The 15,536-nt window shown below is 30.9% G+C and overlaps 2 protein-coding genes across 6 annotated transcripts; both read left to right on the top strand.

Moving 5' to 3' along the window:
- The first annotated feature begins 3,064 nt into the window (after nucleotides 1-3,064).
- Nucleotides 3,065-9,488, top strand: LOC110673732 (protein NLP8). 3 transcript variants are annotated; one of them, XM_021836905.2, is made up of 8 exons: nucleotides 3,065-3,411; nucleotides 3,687-3,738; nucleotides 3,878-5,135; nucleotides 6,279-6,323; nucleotides 6,500-7,258; nucleotides 7,462-7,585; nucleotides 7,906-8,980; nucleotides 9,102-9,488. In XM_021836905.2, exons 3-7 carry the CDS (start codon nucleotides 4,188-4,190, stop codon nucleotides 8,970-8,972), a joined length of 2,943 nt encoding a protein of 980 aa, XP_021692597.2. In that variant the 5' UTR covers nucleotides 3,065-3,411; nucleotides 3,687-3,738; nucleotides 3,878-4,187; the 3' UTR covers nucleotides 8,973-8,980; nucleotides 9,102-9,488. The 3 variants fall into 3 exon arrangements, with proteins under 3 accessions (XP_021692597.2, XP_021692595.2, XP_021692596.2); XM_021836903.2 differs by having other exon boundaries at nucleotides 3,066-3,411; nucleotides 7,906-9,488; XM_021836904.2 differs by having other exon boundaries at nucleotides 3,066-3,411; nucleotides 3,564-3,738; nucleotides 7,906-9,488.
- A 1,888-nt stretch (nucleotides 9,489-11,376) lies between these two features.
- LOC110673733 (peroxisomal membrane protein 13) lies at nucleotides 11,377-14,831 on the top strand. Of its 3 annotated transcripts, XM_058148335.1 has the most exons (4): nucleotides 11,419-11,971; nucleotides 12,162-12,395; nucleotides 13,341-13,433; nucleotides 13,788-14,831. In XM_058148335.1, the coding sequence occupies exons 2-4, from the start codon at nucleotides 12,312-12,314 to the stop codon at nucleotides 13,971-13,973; spliced, it is 363 nt and encodes a 120-aa protein (XP_058004318.1). In that variant the 5' UTR covers nucleotides 11,419-11,971; nucleotides 12,162-12,311; the 3' UTR covers nucleotides 13,974-14,831. The 3 variants fall into 3 exon arrangements, 1 of the variants encoding a protein (XP_058004318.1); XR_009149392.1 differs by having other exon boundaries at nucleotides 11,377-12,395; nucleotides 12,812-13,433; XR_009149393.1 differs by lacking the exons at nucleotides 11,419-11,971; nucleotides 12,162-12,395 and adding an exon at nucleotides 12,403-12,730 and having other exon boundaries at nucleotides 12,812-13,433.
- The last annotated feature ends 705 nt before the right edge of the window (nucleotides 14,832-15,536 follow it).

Raw genomic sequence — 15,536 nt, 5'->3', positions numbered from 1 at the left:
TAAGGAGACATGGACTTGTTGACTTTTTAGATCAATCAACCGTGATGTCAATTTTGCTAGTTAGTTAGAGGTTAATAATTACCATAACAAAAAAATAAAAGTAAAATCCTCATTAAAACGATGCTTCTTAATTAATATTTTTTATTTAATTTTTTTCTTTTATTATTCTGTTAATATTTTACAATATTTGTTATTGAAAATTTGTTTAATTTTTTAGATTTTGCCAACTAATATCATTATTTATTTAATAATATTAACTATTTTAATAGTTATTAATCGTTTTATTAATAGTTAATTAATAAAAATTAATTATTAATAATTAATTATTTATTTAATAATTTAAAATAAAAATAATTATTAAATTAATTATTAAATATAAAAATAATAATATTATATTATTAATTATGGTTAAAATATTTTTTTAACCTTTATAAATTATTAAAAATATTATATCAATATAAATAAGAGAGATCAAAATATTAAATACTAATTTAAAAATGATTACTGAATAGGCTAATGTCTGAAATTTTCTTTTACACTGTGTTTGGGAACTTTGTTAGAGAGGAAAGAAAATAAAGGAGGGAAAATAAATAAGGAAAATAAAAATAATGTAAAAGTTATTTTCCTTTTCTTGTTTGGATATTAAAAAAGAAAATAAAGAGGAAAAATAGCTTTTTAAATAGTAAAATATTCACTTTATTCTTTTTATTTGAAATTAAAATAAATAATTATAGGGATAAAAAAGTAATTTTATGATTTTTTCACTCACTTTCTCTCTAAAATGAAGAGAAAATGAATAATAAATACATTTATTATTTTCTACCTTTATTTTTTACTCTTTTCAATTTTTCCTCGTTCTCAAACAAGAGAAGAGAGAAAATATATTTATTTTTCTTTATAATTTTCCTTTTTCCCTTATTTCCCTCCAATCCAAACATAGCCTTAAGGGGAAAGTAAATAAAGGTTAATCAAGAAATTTTTTTGGTTTGTTATTTTTTTGCTCTTGTTTAGATGAAAGGAAAATAAATTTATTTTTTTCTTGTTTCAAAAGGAAAAAGTGAAAAAAAAGTAAAAAATATTATGATAGATCATAATTATCTCTTTAATATTTTAAAATTTTAAATAAAGATAATAATAAGAAAAACATAACCACATAAAAAAAATTTTAACTCTATATAAAAAGAGAAATAAAAAATAATCTTATATAAGAGGAGAAATAAAAAAATAAAAAATAAATCTAAATTTACTAAAAATAAATAAAAAAATTAGGAAAGAGCTATAATTAATTTACAGTAATAATTTTAAATTAAAATTAGGGTTAGGAAGATTTTTCTTTAGAGGTAGGTGGGCTTTTATTATGTTGGGCGAAATTAAATATGAGGCCACAAATTTATGTATGAGTCAAAAGTTGGACATTTTAAAATTCAATATCATAATTGGATCGATTTGATCATTATTAAATTAAATATTTATATTTAAATTTATATTTTTTTATATATTATAATTAATTTTATATAAATTTTATTATAAATATTAATTATATAATTATTAAGTTCATATCCTTCTTTTAAAATTTAATAGGTTCTGATATTATGATTTAAGTATTTAAATTTAATTTAAAAATTGATTTATAAGTTAAAAATAACTCAATGAGAATATCAACAGCTGTTTCAATAAAATCTTATTAAATTTATTAAAAATTACTCAAATTTTCAGATATAAATTTAATTATTATTAAAATTATTAATTATCTCAGATGATATTCATCCAGTCAAATAAAAGGACAAAATGACGAAAATGCTTCTGAATTTCTTAAAAATTATCTTGACAATTTTATCTGTTTGTCTATAAAATAGAGGCTCTGTCACTTAGAAAATTAGATACGCAGCTACACAATTTATTGTTTTCACATATGCCCACCTCATTAACTGCCCTGCTTCTGACTTTATGTTAAAACCCTACTTTTTTTTTTTCTCCTTTTGGCCTAGAATGCAATTATTAGATGAAATTCCTTTTTAATAGTCTCTGAATTTTATTTAAAAAATAATTAATTTAAAAATAAATAGATATATGAACTCAAAACTAATAGATAAATTATGGAGATTTTTCTTTTAAATCAAAATTAAATTAAAAGAAATTTTAAAAAAAATTAATAAAATAAGTCTACACTTATTTGAGTCGACACGTATATCCCATATACTCAATTTAGAACTATCATATTAAGTAAAAAAATCTGAAAAAATACATTAAATTGTAGTACATAAAAAATATAAGGATAATTTTTATATGCAGTCACTTAATTTTATTAGTATTTTTATAAAAATTAATAAATTTTAATTTATTTCATAAAATTTATTAAATTTTAATTTAATTTCATAAAAATAATGTGATTAAAAATTAAAAAGTTTTAAGTTAATTTATTAATTTATCTCCTATTTCACAAATAGAATTATCTAATTAGTGATTATTGGTGTAAAAAAAATATAAAAAAAAATTTAATGATAAAGGTATGTTTTATATATTTTATTTAAAAAAATGAATAAAATAAAATAATTTTATTTATAAAATAATTTTTAAATAAAAATTTTTAATTTTTTATTATAATAATTTTTATAAAATTAAATAAAAATTTAATAAATTTTATAAAAATATAAAATTTAATAAATTTTATAAAAATATAAAATTTAATAATTTTTATAAAAATACTCATAAAATTAAATCCAGCTGAATGACATTGCTGCCTTTGTGAGAGGACGAACAGATGCAAATTCAATACATATAACAATTCAATCCTCGACATAAAATTCTCAAAAGAAGACAAGTAAATAAAATTTAAACCTTTTATTTATATATTTATTTATTATAATTAATTTCAAATGAAATTTAAATTTGCAATCTTCCAATTTTAATTATATTATTAAATTAAAATTGATTAGTTAAATTTTATTTTTTTAATGTTATAAAATAAATATTTTTAAATATTAATTTAATTATTTATTTTATCTATTTGTACTATTTCAGAATTTTGAAATATTAATTTTCTAATTTGCTAAAAGCTTAGCTTAGCTTTGCTTTGCTTTGGTTGTGGATCTAAAAATAAAAAAATCTCATTTCTAGTCCGCAGCCTCGACTCCTCGCTGTGACAGAATCAGAGAACAGCAACTCTTGGCTCGCACCACCACCGGCCTCCTTCTCCTCCACCTCCCCAAGCATTAAAAAACTTAAAAACAGAACAACCTTTCCATTTTTAGTAACCCCATCGTCTCTCTCCTCCGACACATATACTCCAACCTCATCTCCCCTTTCCGTTTTTAGTAACTTTCACACCCCCTCTTAAATTTCCTCATCTTGCTCCAGATTTCTTGGCCTCTAACAATCCTAGCTGAGTTTCGAGGAGATTGAGATTTTTAGGTCGGTGTTTCTTTTCTTATTTTTTTTTTCCTTAGGGTTAGGGTTTTCAGTTGGGGATTTATGTATTTGGGCTGCATGCCATATTTGGGTTTATATCAACTGAATTTGGATAATTAATTGCTTCTTTTTTTTTTTACATTTCTAATGCCCAGATAAAATACGTGCTGATTTTAGAGATAGATACGTGTACATTTGTGTGTGTTGGTAACTTTTGGGCATAAGATGACAATTTGGTGGTGTTGTGGATGATTGAAATCTATGGACTTATGTTGCAGTAAATTGCGCCAGCTTTGGGGACTGCACAATTCTGGGCGTCATCTTGTTGAGGTTAGTATTTTTGACATTTTTATTGCTATTTATAGAATGGCAAGTTGTCATTGGACTGTAAATCTTTTTTTTTTTTTGGTGGTTGGTTATTGATAAATTTATATTTTTAAATTCTTTTTTCCTTGTGTTCTATATATAGGATTGAAGGGCAGTGAGATTTTGCTCTGTGAGTAGTGTTGGCACTGCAATATTTCAAAGGGGAAGTTTGGGGTCTTTGGTGAAATTGAGTTGTTTGTGCTTGTTATAAGGTAAGAAAAGTAAGTTTAGAAAAGGGGATTTCTTTGGTAGCGCTGATAAAGTTGTTAAAAGTGAAACGTTTATGGATTTGAGAATAAAAATTAAGGGTCTTCATCAGCAAATGAGAGAAGATAGCAGGAGGGAATTTCTGGGAATGGTTTTCTAACGTTTTCTTGCTTCACTGGGTAGAGTTGTTGGTTAGATAAAATAAAATGGAAAACCCCTTCTCATTGAAAGATAAGGGGACTGGTTATTGGACTTCGCCCAGAGCACAGACAGATGGTATGGCTCCATCAGATGGTGGTGCAAGGAATTCAATTTCAGAGGACCCATTCAACCATTTTTCCGAGATAATGAATTTTGATACATACGCTGGTTGGTGCAACAGCCCATCAGCAACAGACCAGATGTTTGCCTCCTATGGGTTATCGTCTCTCCAGTCAACACCCTATGCATCTTTTGATTTATTAAGTTTTGCAGAACAGAATTCTCCAACCTCTCTTTTAGGCAGTGTATTAAATGCTGCTGGGACTTCTTACAATTCTGGAGACAAAATGGCATTTCAGCAAGCGGATTCCCAATTTAGTTATGCATCAGATTTAATGGATGCTGATGATTTGGGTGCCAAACAAAGTAATGGTTCTCAGCAACAGAGCGATTTCTTGGATATGGATAATTGTATGATTTCTAGACCCATTGGGTTCTCACTTGATGAAAAGATGTTAAGGGCATTATCCTTGTTGAAAGAATCTGCTGGTGGTGGCATTTTGGCACAAGTTTGGGTTCCAATGAGGCACAGAGATCAATATATCATGACCACTTTTGAGCAACCGTACTTACTTGACCAAATTCTGGCAGGTTATCGTGAAGTTTCGAGGACATATACATTCTCTGCAGAAGTGAAGCCTGACCTTCCCCTAGGGCTTCCTGGTCGTGTGTTCATCTCTAAAGTTCCAGAATGGACTTCAAATGTAGTTTATTATAGGAATACTGAGTACTTGCGAGCAAAGCACGCACGCTACCATAAGGTCCAAGGATCTATTGCCTTGCCGATCTTTGAACCTCCTGAGATGTCCTGTTGTGCTGTACTGGAACTTGTCACAATTAAGGAGAAACCTAATTTTGATTCAGAAATGGAAAATGTTTGCCTCGCCCTCCAGGTTAGTTTTATTTCTCCATGTGTTTTATTGCAGAGTAGTTTCCTTATTCTTGCCTTCGCCTTTCTATATTATGTAAGTTACCTGGCAACACTAATTCATTCAGAAATATGCCTACTAATTAAACGTAAAAGGAGAAAAAGGGGAAAAAAAATTAGTGCTTTCAGATGTAAACGGTTGCATTGTGGAGTGGCTTAGAGGAGTTCCCGAATATATACAACAAAATGGATTAATTTTTGTTATTTTCAAAATCACTTCATGAATTGGCTTCACTTTGTTCCAGTTTTTGTTATCTTTTTGCGGTGTTAGTTGGTGGAGAGGTAGAGTCAAGATATTTTTAGTTTTAGAATACAAGGGAAAAGAAGAATGATAAAGAAGGTGGGCTTTTACTAGTGCCTGACAAGAAGCAAGAACCAGTTAGAACCAAATAAGGTGCATTAGTCCAGAAAATTTTAATATGTTACTATGCATGGATATAAGAATAGGAGGGGAAGGGAGGAGAGGGGAAAAAATTTATCTTGTGTTTGGCAACTTAAAAATTTATCAATAAGGGAAAGGGAGAGGAAATATTTTTATTTTGTTTGAATGAAGGAGATTAGAAAGGAAGGGTTGTAAATAAAGGGAAGGAAGAGTAAGTTTGGATTATCATTAAATTAATTAGGGTTAATTTGGATTATCATTAAATTAATAGTGTAATAAGATTCTCCAGCAGGAGTTGAATTTTTTACAACCGAATTTGGATTGTAATCAATTTCAACTCCTAGAAAGGGAATGAGAGAGTGATTATCCTCCTTTCCCTTCCCCCTCCTTAAAGAAAAAATTGACAAACAAGATAGATATTTCACCTCCATTCTCCTCCCTTCCCTCCCAAGTCCCATTTCACTCCCACTCGTGCGTTCTGTAAACTAACAAGCAGACCAGTTGCATACAACAAAGGGATATCCTTAATTGATTAAGTGCATGATATGCCTTACTGGTACTTCCATTGAAATTGTCTGAACTTGTTGAGGAACATTTTAAATTCATGTGAATGTTATTAAAGCATGGCATTCCCTGCTATTTGTTTTGGTTAGAATTCAAAATTAATATACAAATATTTATGATGGTGATTTCAGATGATATTATAAGTTTTCTTGAACTTTGCAGGCTGTAAATTTAAGAACCACTGCACCTCCTCGACTTCTTCCTCAGGTATTTATCAGTACCTTTAAATTTTTTTCCCGCTCCCCCCCCCCCCTCCCCCCTCCAAAAAAAAAAAAAAAAAGGGTTATATGCGCATCAAAATGAAATAAAAAAAGGGATGATAAAAAAATGAGATGTTTTTAGTTATGCATGGTGCATCATCTAAGGGAAATTTTATTTTTCAGAGCCTCTCAAGGGATCAAAGAGCTGCCTTAACGGAAATAACTGATGTTTTACGAGCTGTATGTCATGCACATAGCTTACCACTAGCTCTAACATGGATTCCTTGCAATTATATGGAGGAAGCTGTTGATGAAATAATTAAAGTGCGTGTCAGGGAAGGTAATTCAAGGTCTACTGGGAAATTTGTGCTATGCATTGAGGGTACAGCTTGTTATGTGAATGATAGAGAAATGCAAGGATTTGTACATGCATGTTCAGAACATTATATTGAGGAAGGACAAGGTATAGCTGGAAAAGCACTTCAATCAAATCACCCTTTCTTCTTCCCTGACGTGAAGGCGTATGATATAATTGAATACCCACTTGTCCATCATGCACGCAAGTATGGTCTGAATGCTGCAGTTGCAATCAGGCTAAGAAGCACTTATACTGGTGATGACGATTATATATTAGAGTTCTTTCTTCCTGTCAATATGAAGGGGAGTTCGGAACAGCAACTTTTGTTGAACAACCTCTCAGGTACCATGCAGAGAATCTGTAAGAGTTTGAGAACAGTTTCAGATGCAGAGTTAGCAGGGGGAGAAGGTTCTAAAGTTGAGTCTCAGAAGGGAGCAATAACCAGCTTTCCACCAATGTCTGTTTCAATGAGTAACTCTCAAACCACATTATCTGCAGCCAACTTAAATTTGACCGACAAAATACCTTCCGATGCAGCTGGGTCCAAATATGATGGAATGGAATCAGATGGTCCTCATGAACAGGTGACTTAAACTAATGTCTCTGTCCTTTGTACTGGATTACTTTTAATCTCCTAAAGATTGAAGAACTTGCTTTTAAAGAACACATGTTTGTAGTATTGTGCATAACAAACCATCACGATTCTTTTGTGGAGGGAATTTACAGTCATTTTTTCACACTTGCAACTATATTTGATTGAGCACTAATTTTTTCTTTGCTTTGCTAGGTGATGAATAGATCAAGGAGGCAGCTGGAGAAGAAGAGGAGTACAGCAGAGAAAAATGTGAGCTTGAGCGTCCTTCAGCAATACTTTTCTGGAAGTCTCAAGGATGCTGCCAAAAGCATTGGTGGTGAGCTTCATCTCATCTGTTCACGTGTTGGTGTTGAATATGGAAACAACTGCAGATACACTCATATTTTTAAATAAACATTGATATTTTCATGTAAAATCATTTACTCATTTAGTAAAGTTCTTCCTGGAATTGGTGGAGGTTAATGGTTCAAACCCAAATGGTGTCAGTAATTAGTAAGGAAGTGATAGTGATGACCTTAAGTAGTGCAACTTTTAGGCCGCCTTTTCAAATTATCCTTCTAATGTAGTATAGAATTTTTACTAATTTATTTAGAAGAATCTGTAATTTAACTTCCGAATTTCTTGTCTTTTCATTAGTTTGCCCCACAACACTGAAAAGGATATGCAGACAACATGGGATCTCTAGATGGCCATCCCGCAAAATAAATAAGGTGAACCGCTCATTGAGGAAAATACAGACCGTGCTTGACTCTGTTCAGGGAGTGGAGGGAGGACTAAAATTTGACCCTACCACAGGGGGATTTGTGGCGGCAGGCTCCATTGTCCAGGAAAAAAGCTTTCTATTTCCTGACAAAAAACTTCCCTCTAGAAATTCTGAATCCGCCACTGAAGATGCAGTTTCTGTACCTGCAGCTCATATTGATGGCAATAATTCTTCAGTTAAAGTTGAAGAGGATGAATGCTGTGTGGATGCATGTGGGGAACTGCTAATTAAATCTAGCGCTTGTGTCATTGATTGTAGTGAAGATTCCAAATTGATATCAACAGATGCTGGGATATGTCAAAAGGGTAGCGGTGGCTGTGGACCTTGGGCTGCTATGGATAATTCCTCTACATTTGCAAAAGGAGGGAAGGGAAGTCTTAACACTGGAAGCGTGAAACTAGACAATTCGGACACTCATTTTGTGTCTAGAAGCTCAAGCTCCCTGGGTGCTACTGAGGAGTTGGATGCCAAAGTGGAGGGTGATGATGGAGTGGTTGAACATAACTGGCCTACTTGTTCGAGCATGACTGAGTCTTCAAATGGCTCTGGTTCAATGATTCATGGCAGTGCATCAAGCTCACCAAGCTTTGAGGAGGAGAAGCATTCAAAAGTCAAATGTGATGATCATGGATCGAAAATTACTGTGAAAGCCACATATAAGGAAGATACAATTAGATTTAAGTTTGAGCCTTCTGCAGGGTGTTTCCAATTGTATGAAGAAATTGCAAAAAGGTTCAAATTGCAAAATGGAACATTCCAGCTCAAGTATCTTGATGATGAAGAAGAGTGGGTGATGCTGGTGAGTGACTCTGACTTGCAGGAGTGTGTTGAGATACTGGATTATATTGGAAAACGAAGTGTGAAGTTCCTTGTTCGTGACGTAGCTTTTACAATGGGCAGCTCGGGCAGCAGCAGTTGCTTCTTAGGAGGAAGCTCCTAGCACTTCAGGTGATGGCTCAACCAACAGTCTAGCTGAAGCGGTAGCAATTGCAGTTTTCTGAGTGCTCATTAAGCTTTCCAAGTTTGCATGATTCTGGTTTCTACTAAAAGTTGATGTTGTACTATGAAGGTTGCAAGGGAAGTGTAAGATGGCCAAAATTTCTCAGCAGCACATCCAAAAATTTTCAGAACCAATCAAAGGAGGTGACACCTTTGTTTATGGGCGAATATATGACCGGTGGTTCAAAACAGTGAGACTGAACTAGTCCCAAGTTCAGCAGCTTTTTTCTCTGATTGGTTATTATAGTTCCAGGGATGGAGGAAAAGACAGGAAATAAAGCAGATTCAGAAGTTCCATAGCTCATTAGATGTTAGATATATAGGCTTGTACATGCTAGTTGTAGCCAAAAATGCTTGTGGCCGTAGAAATCCTTGAAGCACTGTATTCTATGTTCTAGTCTGTACAGTAATTTACATATTAATTAATTGGAGAAAATAGGAAAAGTTTTAATATAAATTAATTAAAGTGTGTTTACATATAAATATTTAATCTAATCTAATAATTGATGAGTTTATTTGATTTTTTTTTTTATTGCCACATCATCTGACCCTTTAAAAAAAAAAAAAAAAAAATGATTTTAAATAAATAGAAAATAAATAAAAAAATTTTAGGAATAAATGGATTTTGGATTGGTGGTGTGAGACAATATATTTTAATATTTATTTATTTTTTTAATTTCAATTAAACAATTACAATTTATTGATTCAGATAGAGGGAAAAAATAATTAAAAGATAACTAAATTAAGGAGGCAATAGAGAGAAGGATTATTTTATTAACGACATTCAATCAATGTGGTCTATATTCAATTTCCATTAGGGTTGTCAATTCGTGTTCGTGGATCATAAACAGATCGTGTCATCTACACGTTTAATACGAAAATAGTTAATCCGAACATAATCGTTTAATTAATCGTGTTAAAATGTTCAATCCTATTACGAATATATTTATGACACAGATTATATCATACAAACCTGTATAATCCGTGTAAATAAATAGATTATTAATGTGTCATACGACACGAGATGATATGTTTAACCAATTTCAATAAATGGATAATTATAAATTTCATATGACATAACATGTTTAACCTAGTAGACACATTTAACTTATTTAACACATTAAAAAAACATTATCAAAATATATCACCTAAATATTTAAAAATAATTCAAATATTCAAAGGTCTATTAAAAATATCCAAATATTCAAACATCAATCAAACATCAACCAAATATCCAAACATTATTCAAATGATAAAATTAATTAAAATTACACAATTACAATATACTTTTAGGTTAAGCTTTAGTGCTTTAGTGTTTTACAATGTAAAATGAGTTAGTTTAGTTATAAAAATAAAAGGAATAAGATCCAATTTGGTCCATGTACTTATTGGGGAAGTTTAATTTAGCTCATTTTTAACTTTTAATCCAATTTAACTCATAAGTTTTGATTTATGCTCAAATTAGTCCAATTAACAAAAATAATATTTTTTAATATTAAAATATAATATAAAAATAATTTATTTAATATTTTAATTATACAAATTATACAATATCAAAATAATATTTTAATATCATTTTTAAAATATTTAATTATTTTGTTTAAATAATATTAAAAATGAGTTTTGTTAATTTTAAAATATTATTTTTATATTGTATAATTAATTAATTAATTTGTTTATATATCAAATAATTTATTTAAATAAATTATTTAATATTTAATTATTTTTTAATATTAAAATATTATTTTTCTATTTTATAATTAATTAAATAAAAATATTATTTTTATTATTCAATATTATTAATTGGAATAGTAATAATTTTTAATTTTAATTAATTATATGAAAATATAAAAATATTTTTTTTATATTTCAGTTTAATTAATAATATTGAATGATAAAAATAATATTTTTATTTTTATTAATTAATTATATAATATAAAAATAATATTTTAATATTAATTAAATAATTAACTAATTGCACTTTTTTTTGTTAATTAGACTAATTTGAATATAAATCAAAATTTATGAATTAAATTGGACCAAAAATTAAAAATGAGCTAAATTGAACATTCTCAATAAGTACAGGAAACAATTTAAACCTTATTCCAAAAATAAAATAGTTCATTAAAAATTTAAATGGATCAAAGTAATACAATTAATCTGTTAACTCGATTAAATAAATAGGTCATTATGTGTTTAGTTAGATGAGTAAACCTAATTAAATCGATAATTTTTAGTATTTTAACATGTCATAAATGAGTTGATGCATTTATGACCCCAAAGTCGTTCATACAAAACCCAAACTTATGTAACTACATGTCTTGTCCTGTAGTCGTGTGAAAAATTGTCAGCCCTAATTTCCATGGCAGCAGGTTACTTTCACTTTTTATTTTCTTCTTGGTTTTTATAAGATTATATCCATTATCACCAGCTCTGCCCTTTTTTTTTATTATTATCTTTAATTCTATACATTTCTTAACCGATCTTTTCTATCGTCAATGGAGTGGATTGAGTTATGGCCTCTCGCTTCTTCATCATCCTTAGCTAAGCTAATTGGTTTACATTATATGGCTGCTTTCTTCTTCTTCTTCTTCTTCTTCTTCTTCTTCAATTCTTCTTTTCTTTTAAATTGTTTCTAATTTTTATTTCATTTGATTATTTGTCATGTGGAATGATGGTTTGCAGTTCTTAGAATCAATAGCATTTCATATTTCATCTTGTGGAAGTCTTGCTAGAATAATATGCTTGAGATTTATGATGTATTCGTACGGAAGTCTTTTCTTCTTCTTTTTTGAAGAATATGTCAAGGAGCCTTTTTTTTTTATTCGTTCAAATTGATTTATATATTTTTTTTATTTAATTTGGATTTTCTTTTTTGGGTATTTTCAAATCTCAGATTCTTGTGATCTATTTTGCAGACTTCTGATGATTTTGTTAAAGGTATTTCCTTTACCTAAATAGACCTGCCAACTGAGAAGACCTATTTTCTTTATTAATTATATAAAAAATGTCTCTCTCATTGCATCTATCTACATTTTCCTCCTCCTTTCTCATTCTGTTTTATTATTTATTTATTGCTTTGTGACGTTTCCTGTTAGTTATTGTACATAATAATGTTTGAACACTGCAGCTAATAATCCTCCTCCAAAACCTTGGGAACGAGCCTGTGGTCCTTCTGGTTCTACACCTTTTAAACCTCCATCATCTGGCAGCACAATTGATGTAGTGGAGGCTTCAGGAACTGCAAAACCTGGAGAAATTGTTCCAAGTTTACACAGGAATGCCTCAGTCAACAGAAATGCCCTTGGAAGGCCTGCTCCTCCAAGTCCATGGCAGCATAACTATGGCACCAGCAACTATGGAGGTAAATGAATCTTTACTAGCAAATATGCTCACTTGTTTTATGGAGCTATTTACCCTTTTCTTCAAAACTCTTGTTAATGTAATCCAAGTTATAATTCCAGTCTTAACTATCACTCTGGCTATGGTTTGGGTATGTATGTTTCATATGGTGGGCTTGGAGGAATGTATGGTGGAGGGATGTATGGTAATAGCATGTATGGAGGAGGCTATGGGAGACTTTATGGGTCTGGGTGTATGGTGGTGGAATGCATAATGTTGGTTTTGGAGGTCCAATGGGCAGCTATGGAATGGGCAGGAGGGGTCCATACGGAGCTCAAGATCCTAATAATCCTTATGGTGCACCTTCATCTCCACCGGGATTTTGGATTTCACTTCTTCGGGTGGTAAGAACTAGATTTTTTTTCCCCTCTTCTTCAGGTGGTTTGATGTTATTATATCTGGCTCTTCCATCTCTCTAGATATCTGCTAAAGAAAATCCTCTACAAGACCAAATGCAGAGTTCCACAAAGAGGCCAAGAATATTTTCTTGTCACGGGCATTGACAAAAAATGATAAAAGTGTGACTCAGTGTACGAAACATCTCATCGGTTTTGGGAGGGTTGATGTACACAGCCTTACCTTGCTTTGCAGATAGGCTGTTTCTGTGGCTGAAACCTGTGTTCCTGACAAAAAAATGAAGGCTGCTAAAGATTCTTAGCTGCATTTTTCTTGGCTGCATCAACTCATTTAAAACTTTACATCACAATCATGTCATTATCGCTTAGGAAGGCAATGGCATGTCAATATCAACTATTGATGGCTCAGATAAGTGTTTGCTAGTTGATTCTTGCCATTGAGTATGGGAAGATCGATCGATAACTGCATTCATTATAATTTCAATCAAGATATGTTGTATTTATTAAATTTCTTTTTGCTCATTAACCATTTGCCATTTTCTTGATGACAGATGCAGGGTGTGGTGAACTGTTTTGGCCGCATATCAATTCTCATAGTCCAGAATACACAAGCCTTTCACATGATCATGAGTGCTCTTCTTCAGGTGTAGTCTTTTTTATCTTGATTTGATTACTTCCATCTTGTTTTTTATCGTGTCTTCTTCAGATCCAAATCTCTCTATCCGCATTCATAAAGCCAACTGCAACCTCCAAGAGTATTAGAAACGTCTCTGTGAACTCATGTGCACAATCACCCAGATTCCAACTGATGACCACTGCATGAAGTATTAATCTTGAAAGAATTCCATCCATGTTGATGAAAGATTTCTAATACCCATTTGATCATAACATATTATATATCACATTCTTGAAGCAAAGTTTCAAATTGTTGATCATCCTATTGGGATCTTATATCTGAATTGTAACTGAGTTCAGTTGTTTAATTGTTTTTCTTGCAGCTTTTTGATCGGTCTGCTCTGTTGTATGTAGAGTTAGCCAGATTTGCACTGAGGCTGCTGGGGTTTAGAACAAAGCCGCGAATGGTTCAACCGCGGGCTTCCAATGGACTCCCTCCCCCACCAGAAAATCAGCAGCACCTTCAAGGATCAAAGGCAGCTCCCAGTGGGCCTGGGGACAGTGTGTAAGAAAATGATGCAATATTGTTTCCGGTGCCTGTGAAGTGAATATGATTTAGAGTGTTGATAGGAAAGAAAACTCTTGTGAGGTTTTGATCTAACATCAAACTGCACATTATCTTCACTACCAAATTTATGTAATCTTCATAATTGTACTCCAAATTAAATCTGGTTTTTAATTCTGAGATAGTGAGAAATTATACAAAATTCTCAATAATATTAACTCTGTAGGTCTTTATCCCAAAAAAAAAAAAAAAAAAAAACATAGTTGCATGGATCTGGTTCTCAAGGTCGTCGATCCTCTAAGGCTACAAACAACGATGCACGGAAATGGGACTTGGTAGCGTTTTCCAGTGTCCGAAACGTTTCCGACATAGAAACGAGATGACACAGCTCGTAGACGTTTCTCATGCGTTTTCAGCTACGGACATGCGTTTTTTTAAAATAATAATAATAATTAGGTTAAAAATGCAAACTGCGCCGCATTACAATACACGGAATAGAAGACAAAAAAGAAGAGAAGAAGAAGAAAAAGGAGGAGGAGGAGAGAATTAGAAGACTTACCTAGCAATGTGGTGTAGCTGTGATAAACAGTGGCAACGGCAATGGCAGTGACAGTGCAAGTGAGGGATCCCTTCTCTGCCTCTCGCAGTCTGGCCTTTAACCTTCTCCATTCCATTGACAGTGACTTACCTGCCTCGCAGTCTCGCCTATTGTGATGCTTTGGTTGTTTCTTGGTTTTTTGATTGCTTTACATTGGAATGGGTTTTGATTGTTTTAAGTTTTTGAATATGGTTTAGTCTGGACGTTTGATTTGTAATTTATGTGGGAAGAAATTATATAAATTTTTGCTACCATTTAATTCCTTATTTTCCCTTTTATTAATTTTATCTTTTTTAATTTCTCACTAGAACGAATTTATCACAAAATTTCCATAAATTAATCATAATTTTATCACATTTAGTATTAATTTTCTCTCTAAATATATATAACATAATTAAATTTTTCTCAAATTAAATTTTAAGAGTTGTCATAAATAATTTTTTCTGAAAATGACAAATTAAAAAATCCTCTCAAATTTGGACTATATATATATATATATATATATATATATATATATATATATATATATATATATATTTTTGGATTATAAATCTCGTGGGAAAATATAAATATAAAAAGATAAATATAAATAATTAAATTATAAAATTAAGTTGATTAATTATTTTAATGCGTAAAATAAATTAATTACTTATATAAATTTAAATTAAAATAATTTAAATTGTAATTTATCCAACACTCTCTTTATTTAACATATATACACTCTTATATTTTTTATATTTATGCATTTATCTCACGTTTCCATTTCTTATAATTTTGAAAATGCTGTTTTTCTATATCCATTTTTGCATTTCACTGTATCGTGTTTTCGTTCATGTGCTACATAGGCTGCAAGAGACCCTGTAAGCCCTGCCTTCCAACTCTCTTTGCGGGTCACGGATGCTTACGAGTTTTAATGGCTTTGAGTTCCTTGTGATGTCTAATGAACAATTCTTTTCACCATCAACATGC

This window comes from Hevea brasiliensis, chromosome 6 (assembly GCF_030052815.1).
Source record: "Hevea brasiliensis isolate MT/VB/25A 57/8 chromosome 6, ASM3005281v1, whole genome shotgun sequence".
Taxonomy (NCBI): Eukaryota; Viridiplantae; Streptophyta; class Magnoliopsida; order Malpighiales; family Euphorbiaceae; genus Hevea; species Hevea brasiliensis.
This window is presented reverse-complemented; position numbering and strand designations above follow the sequence as displayed.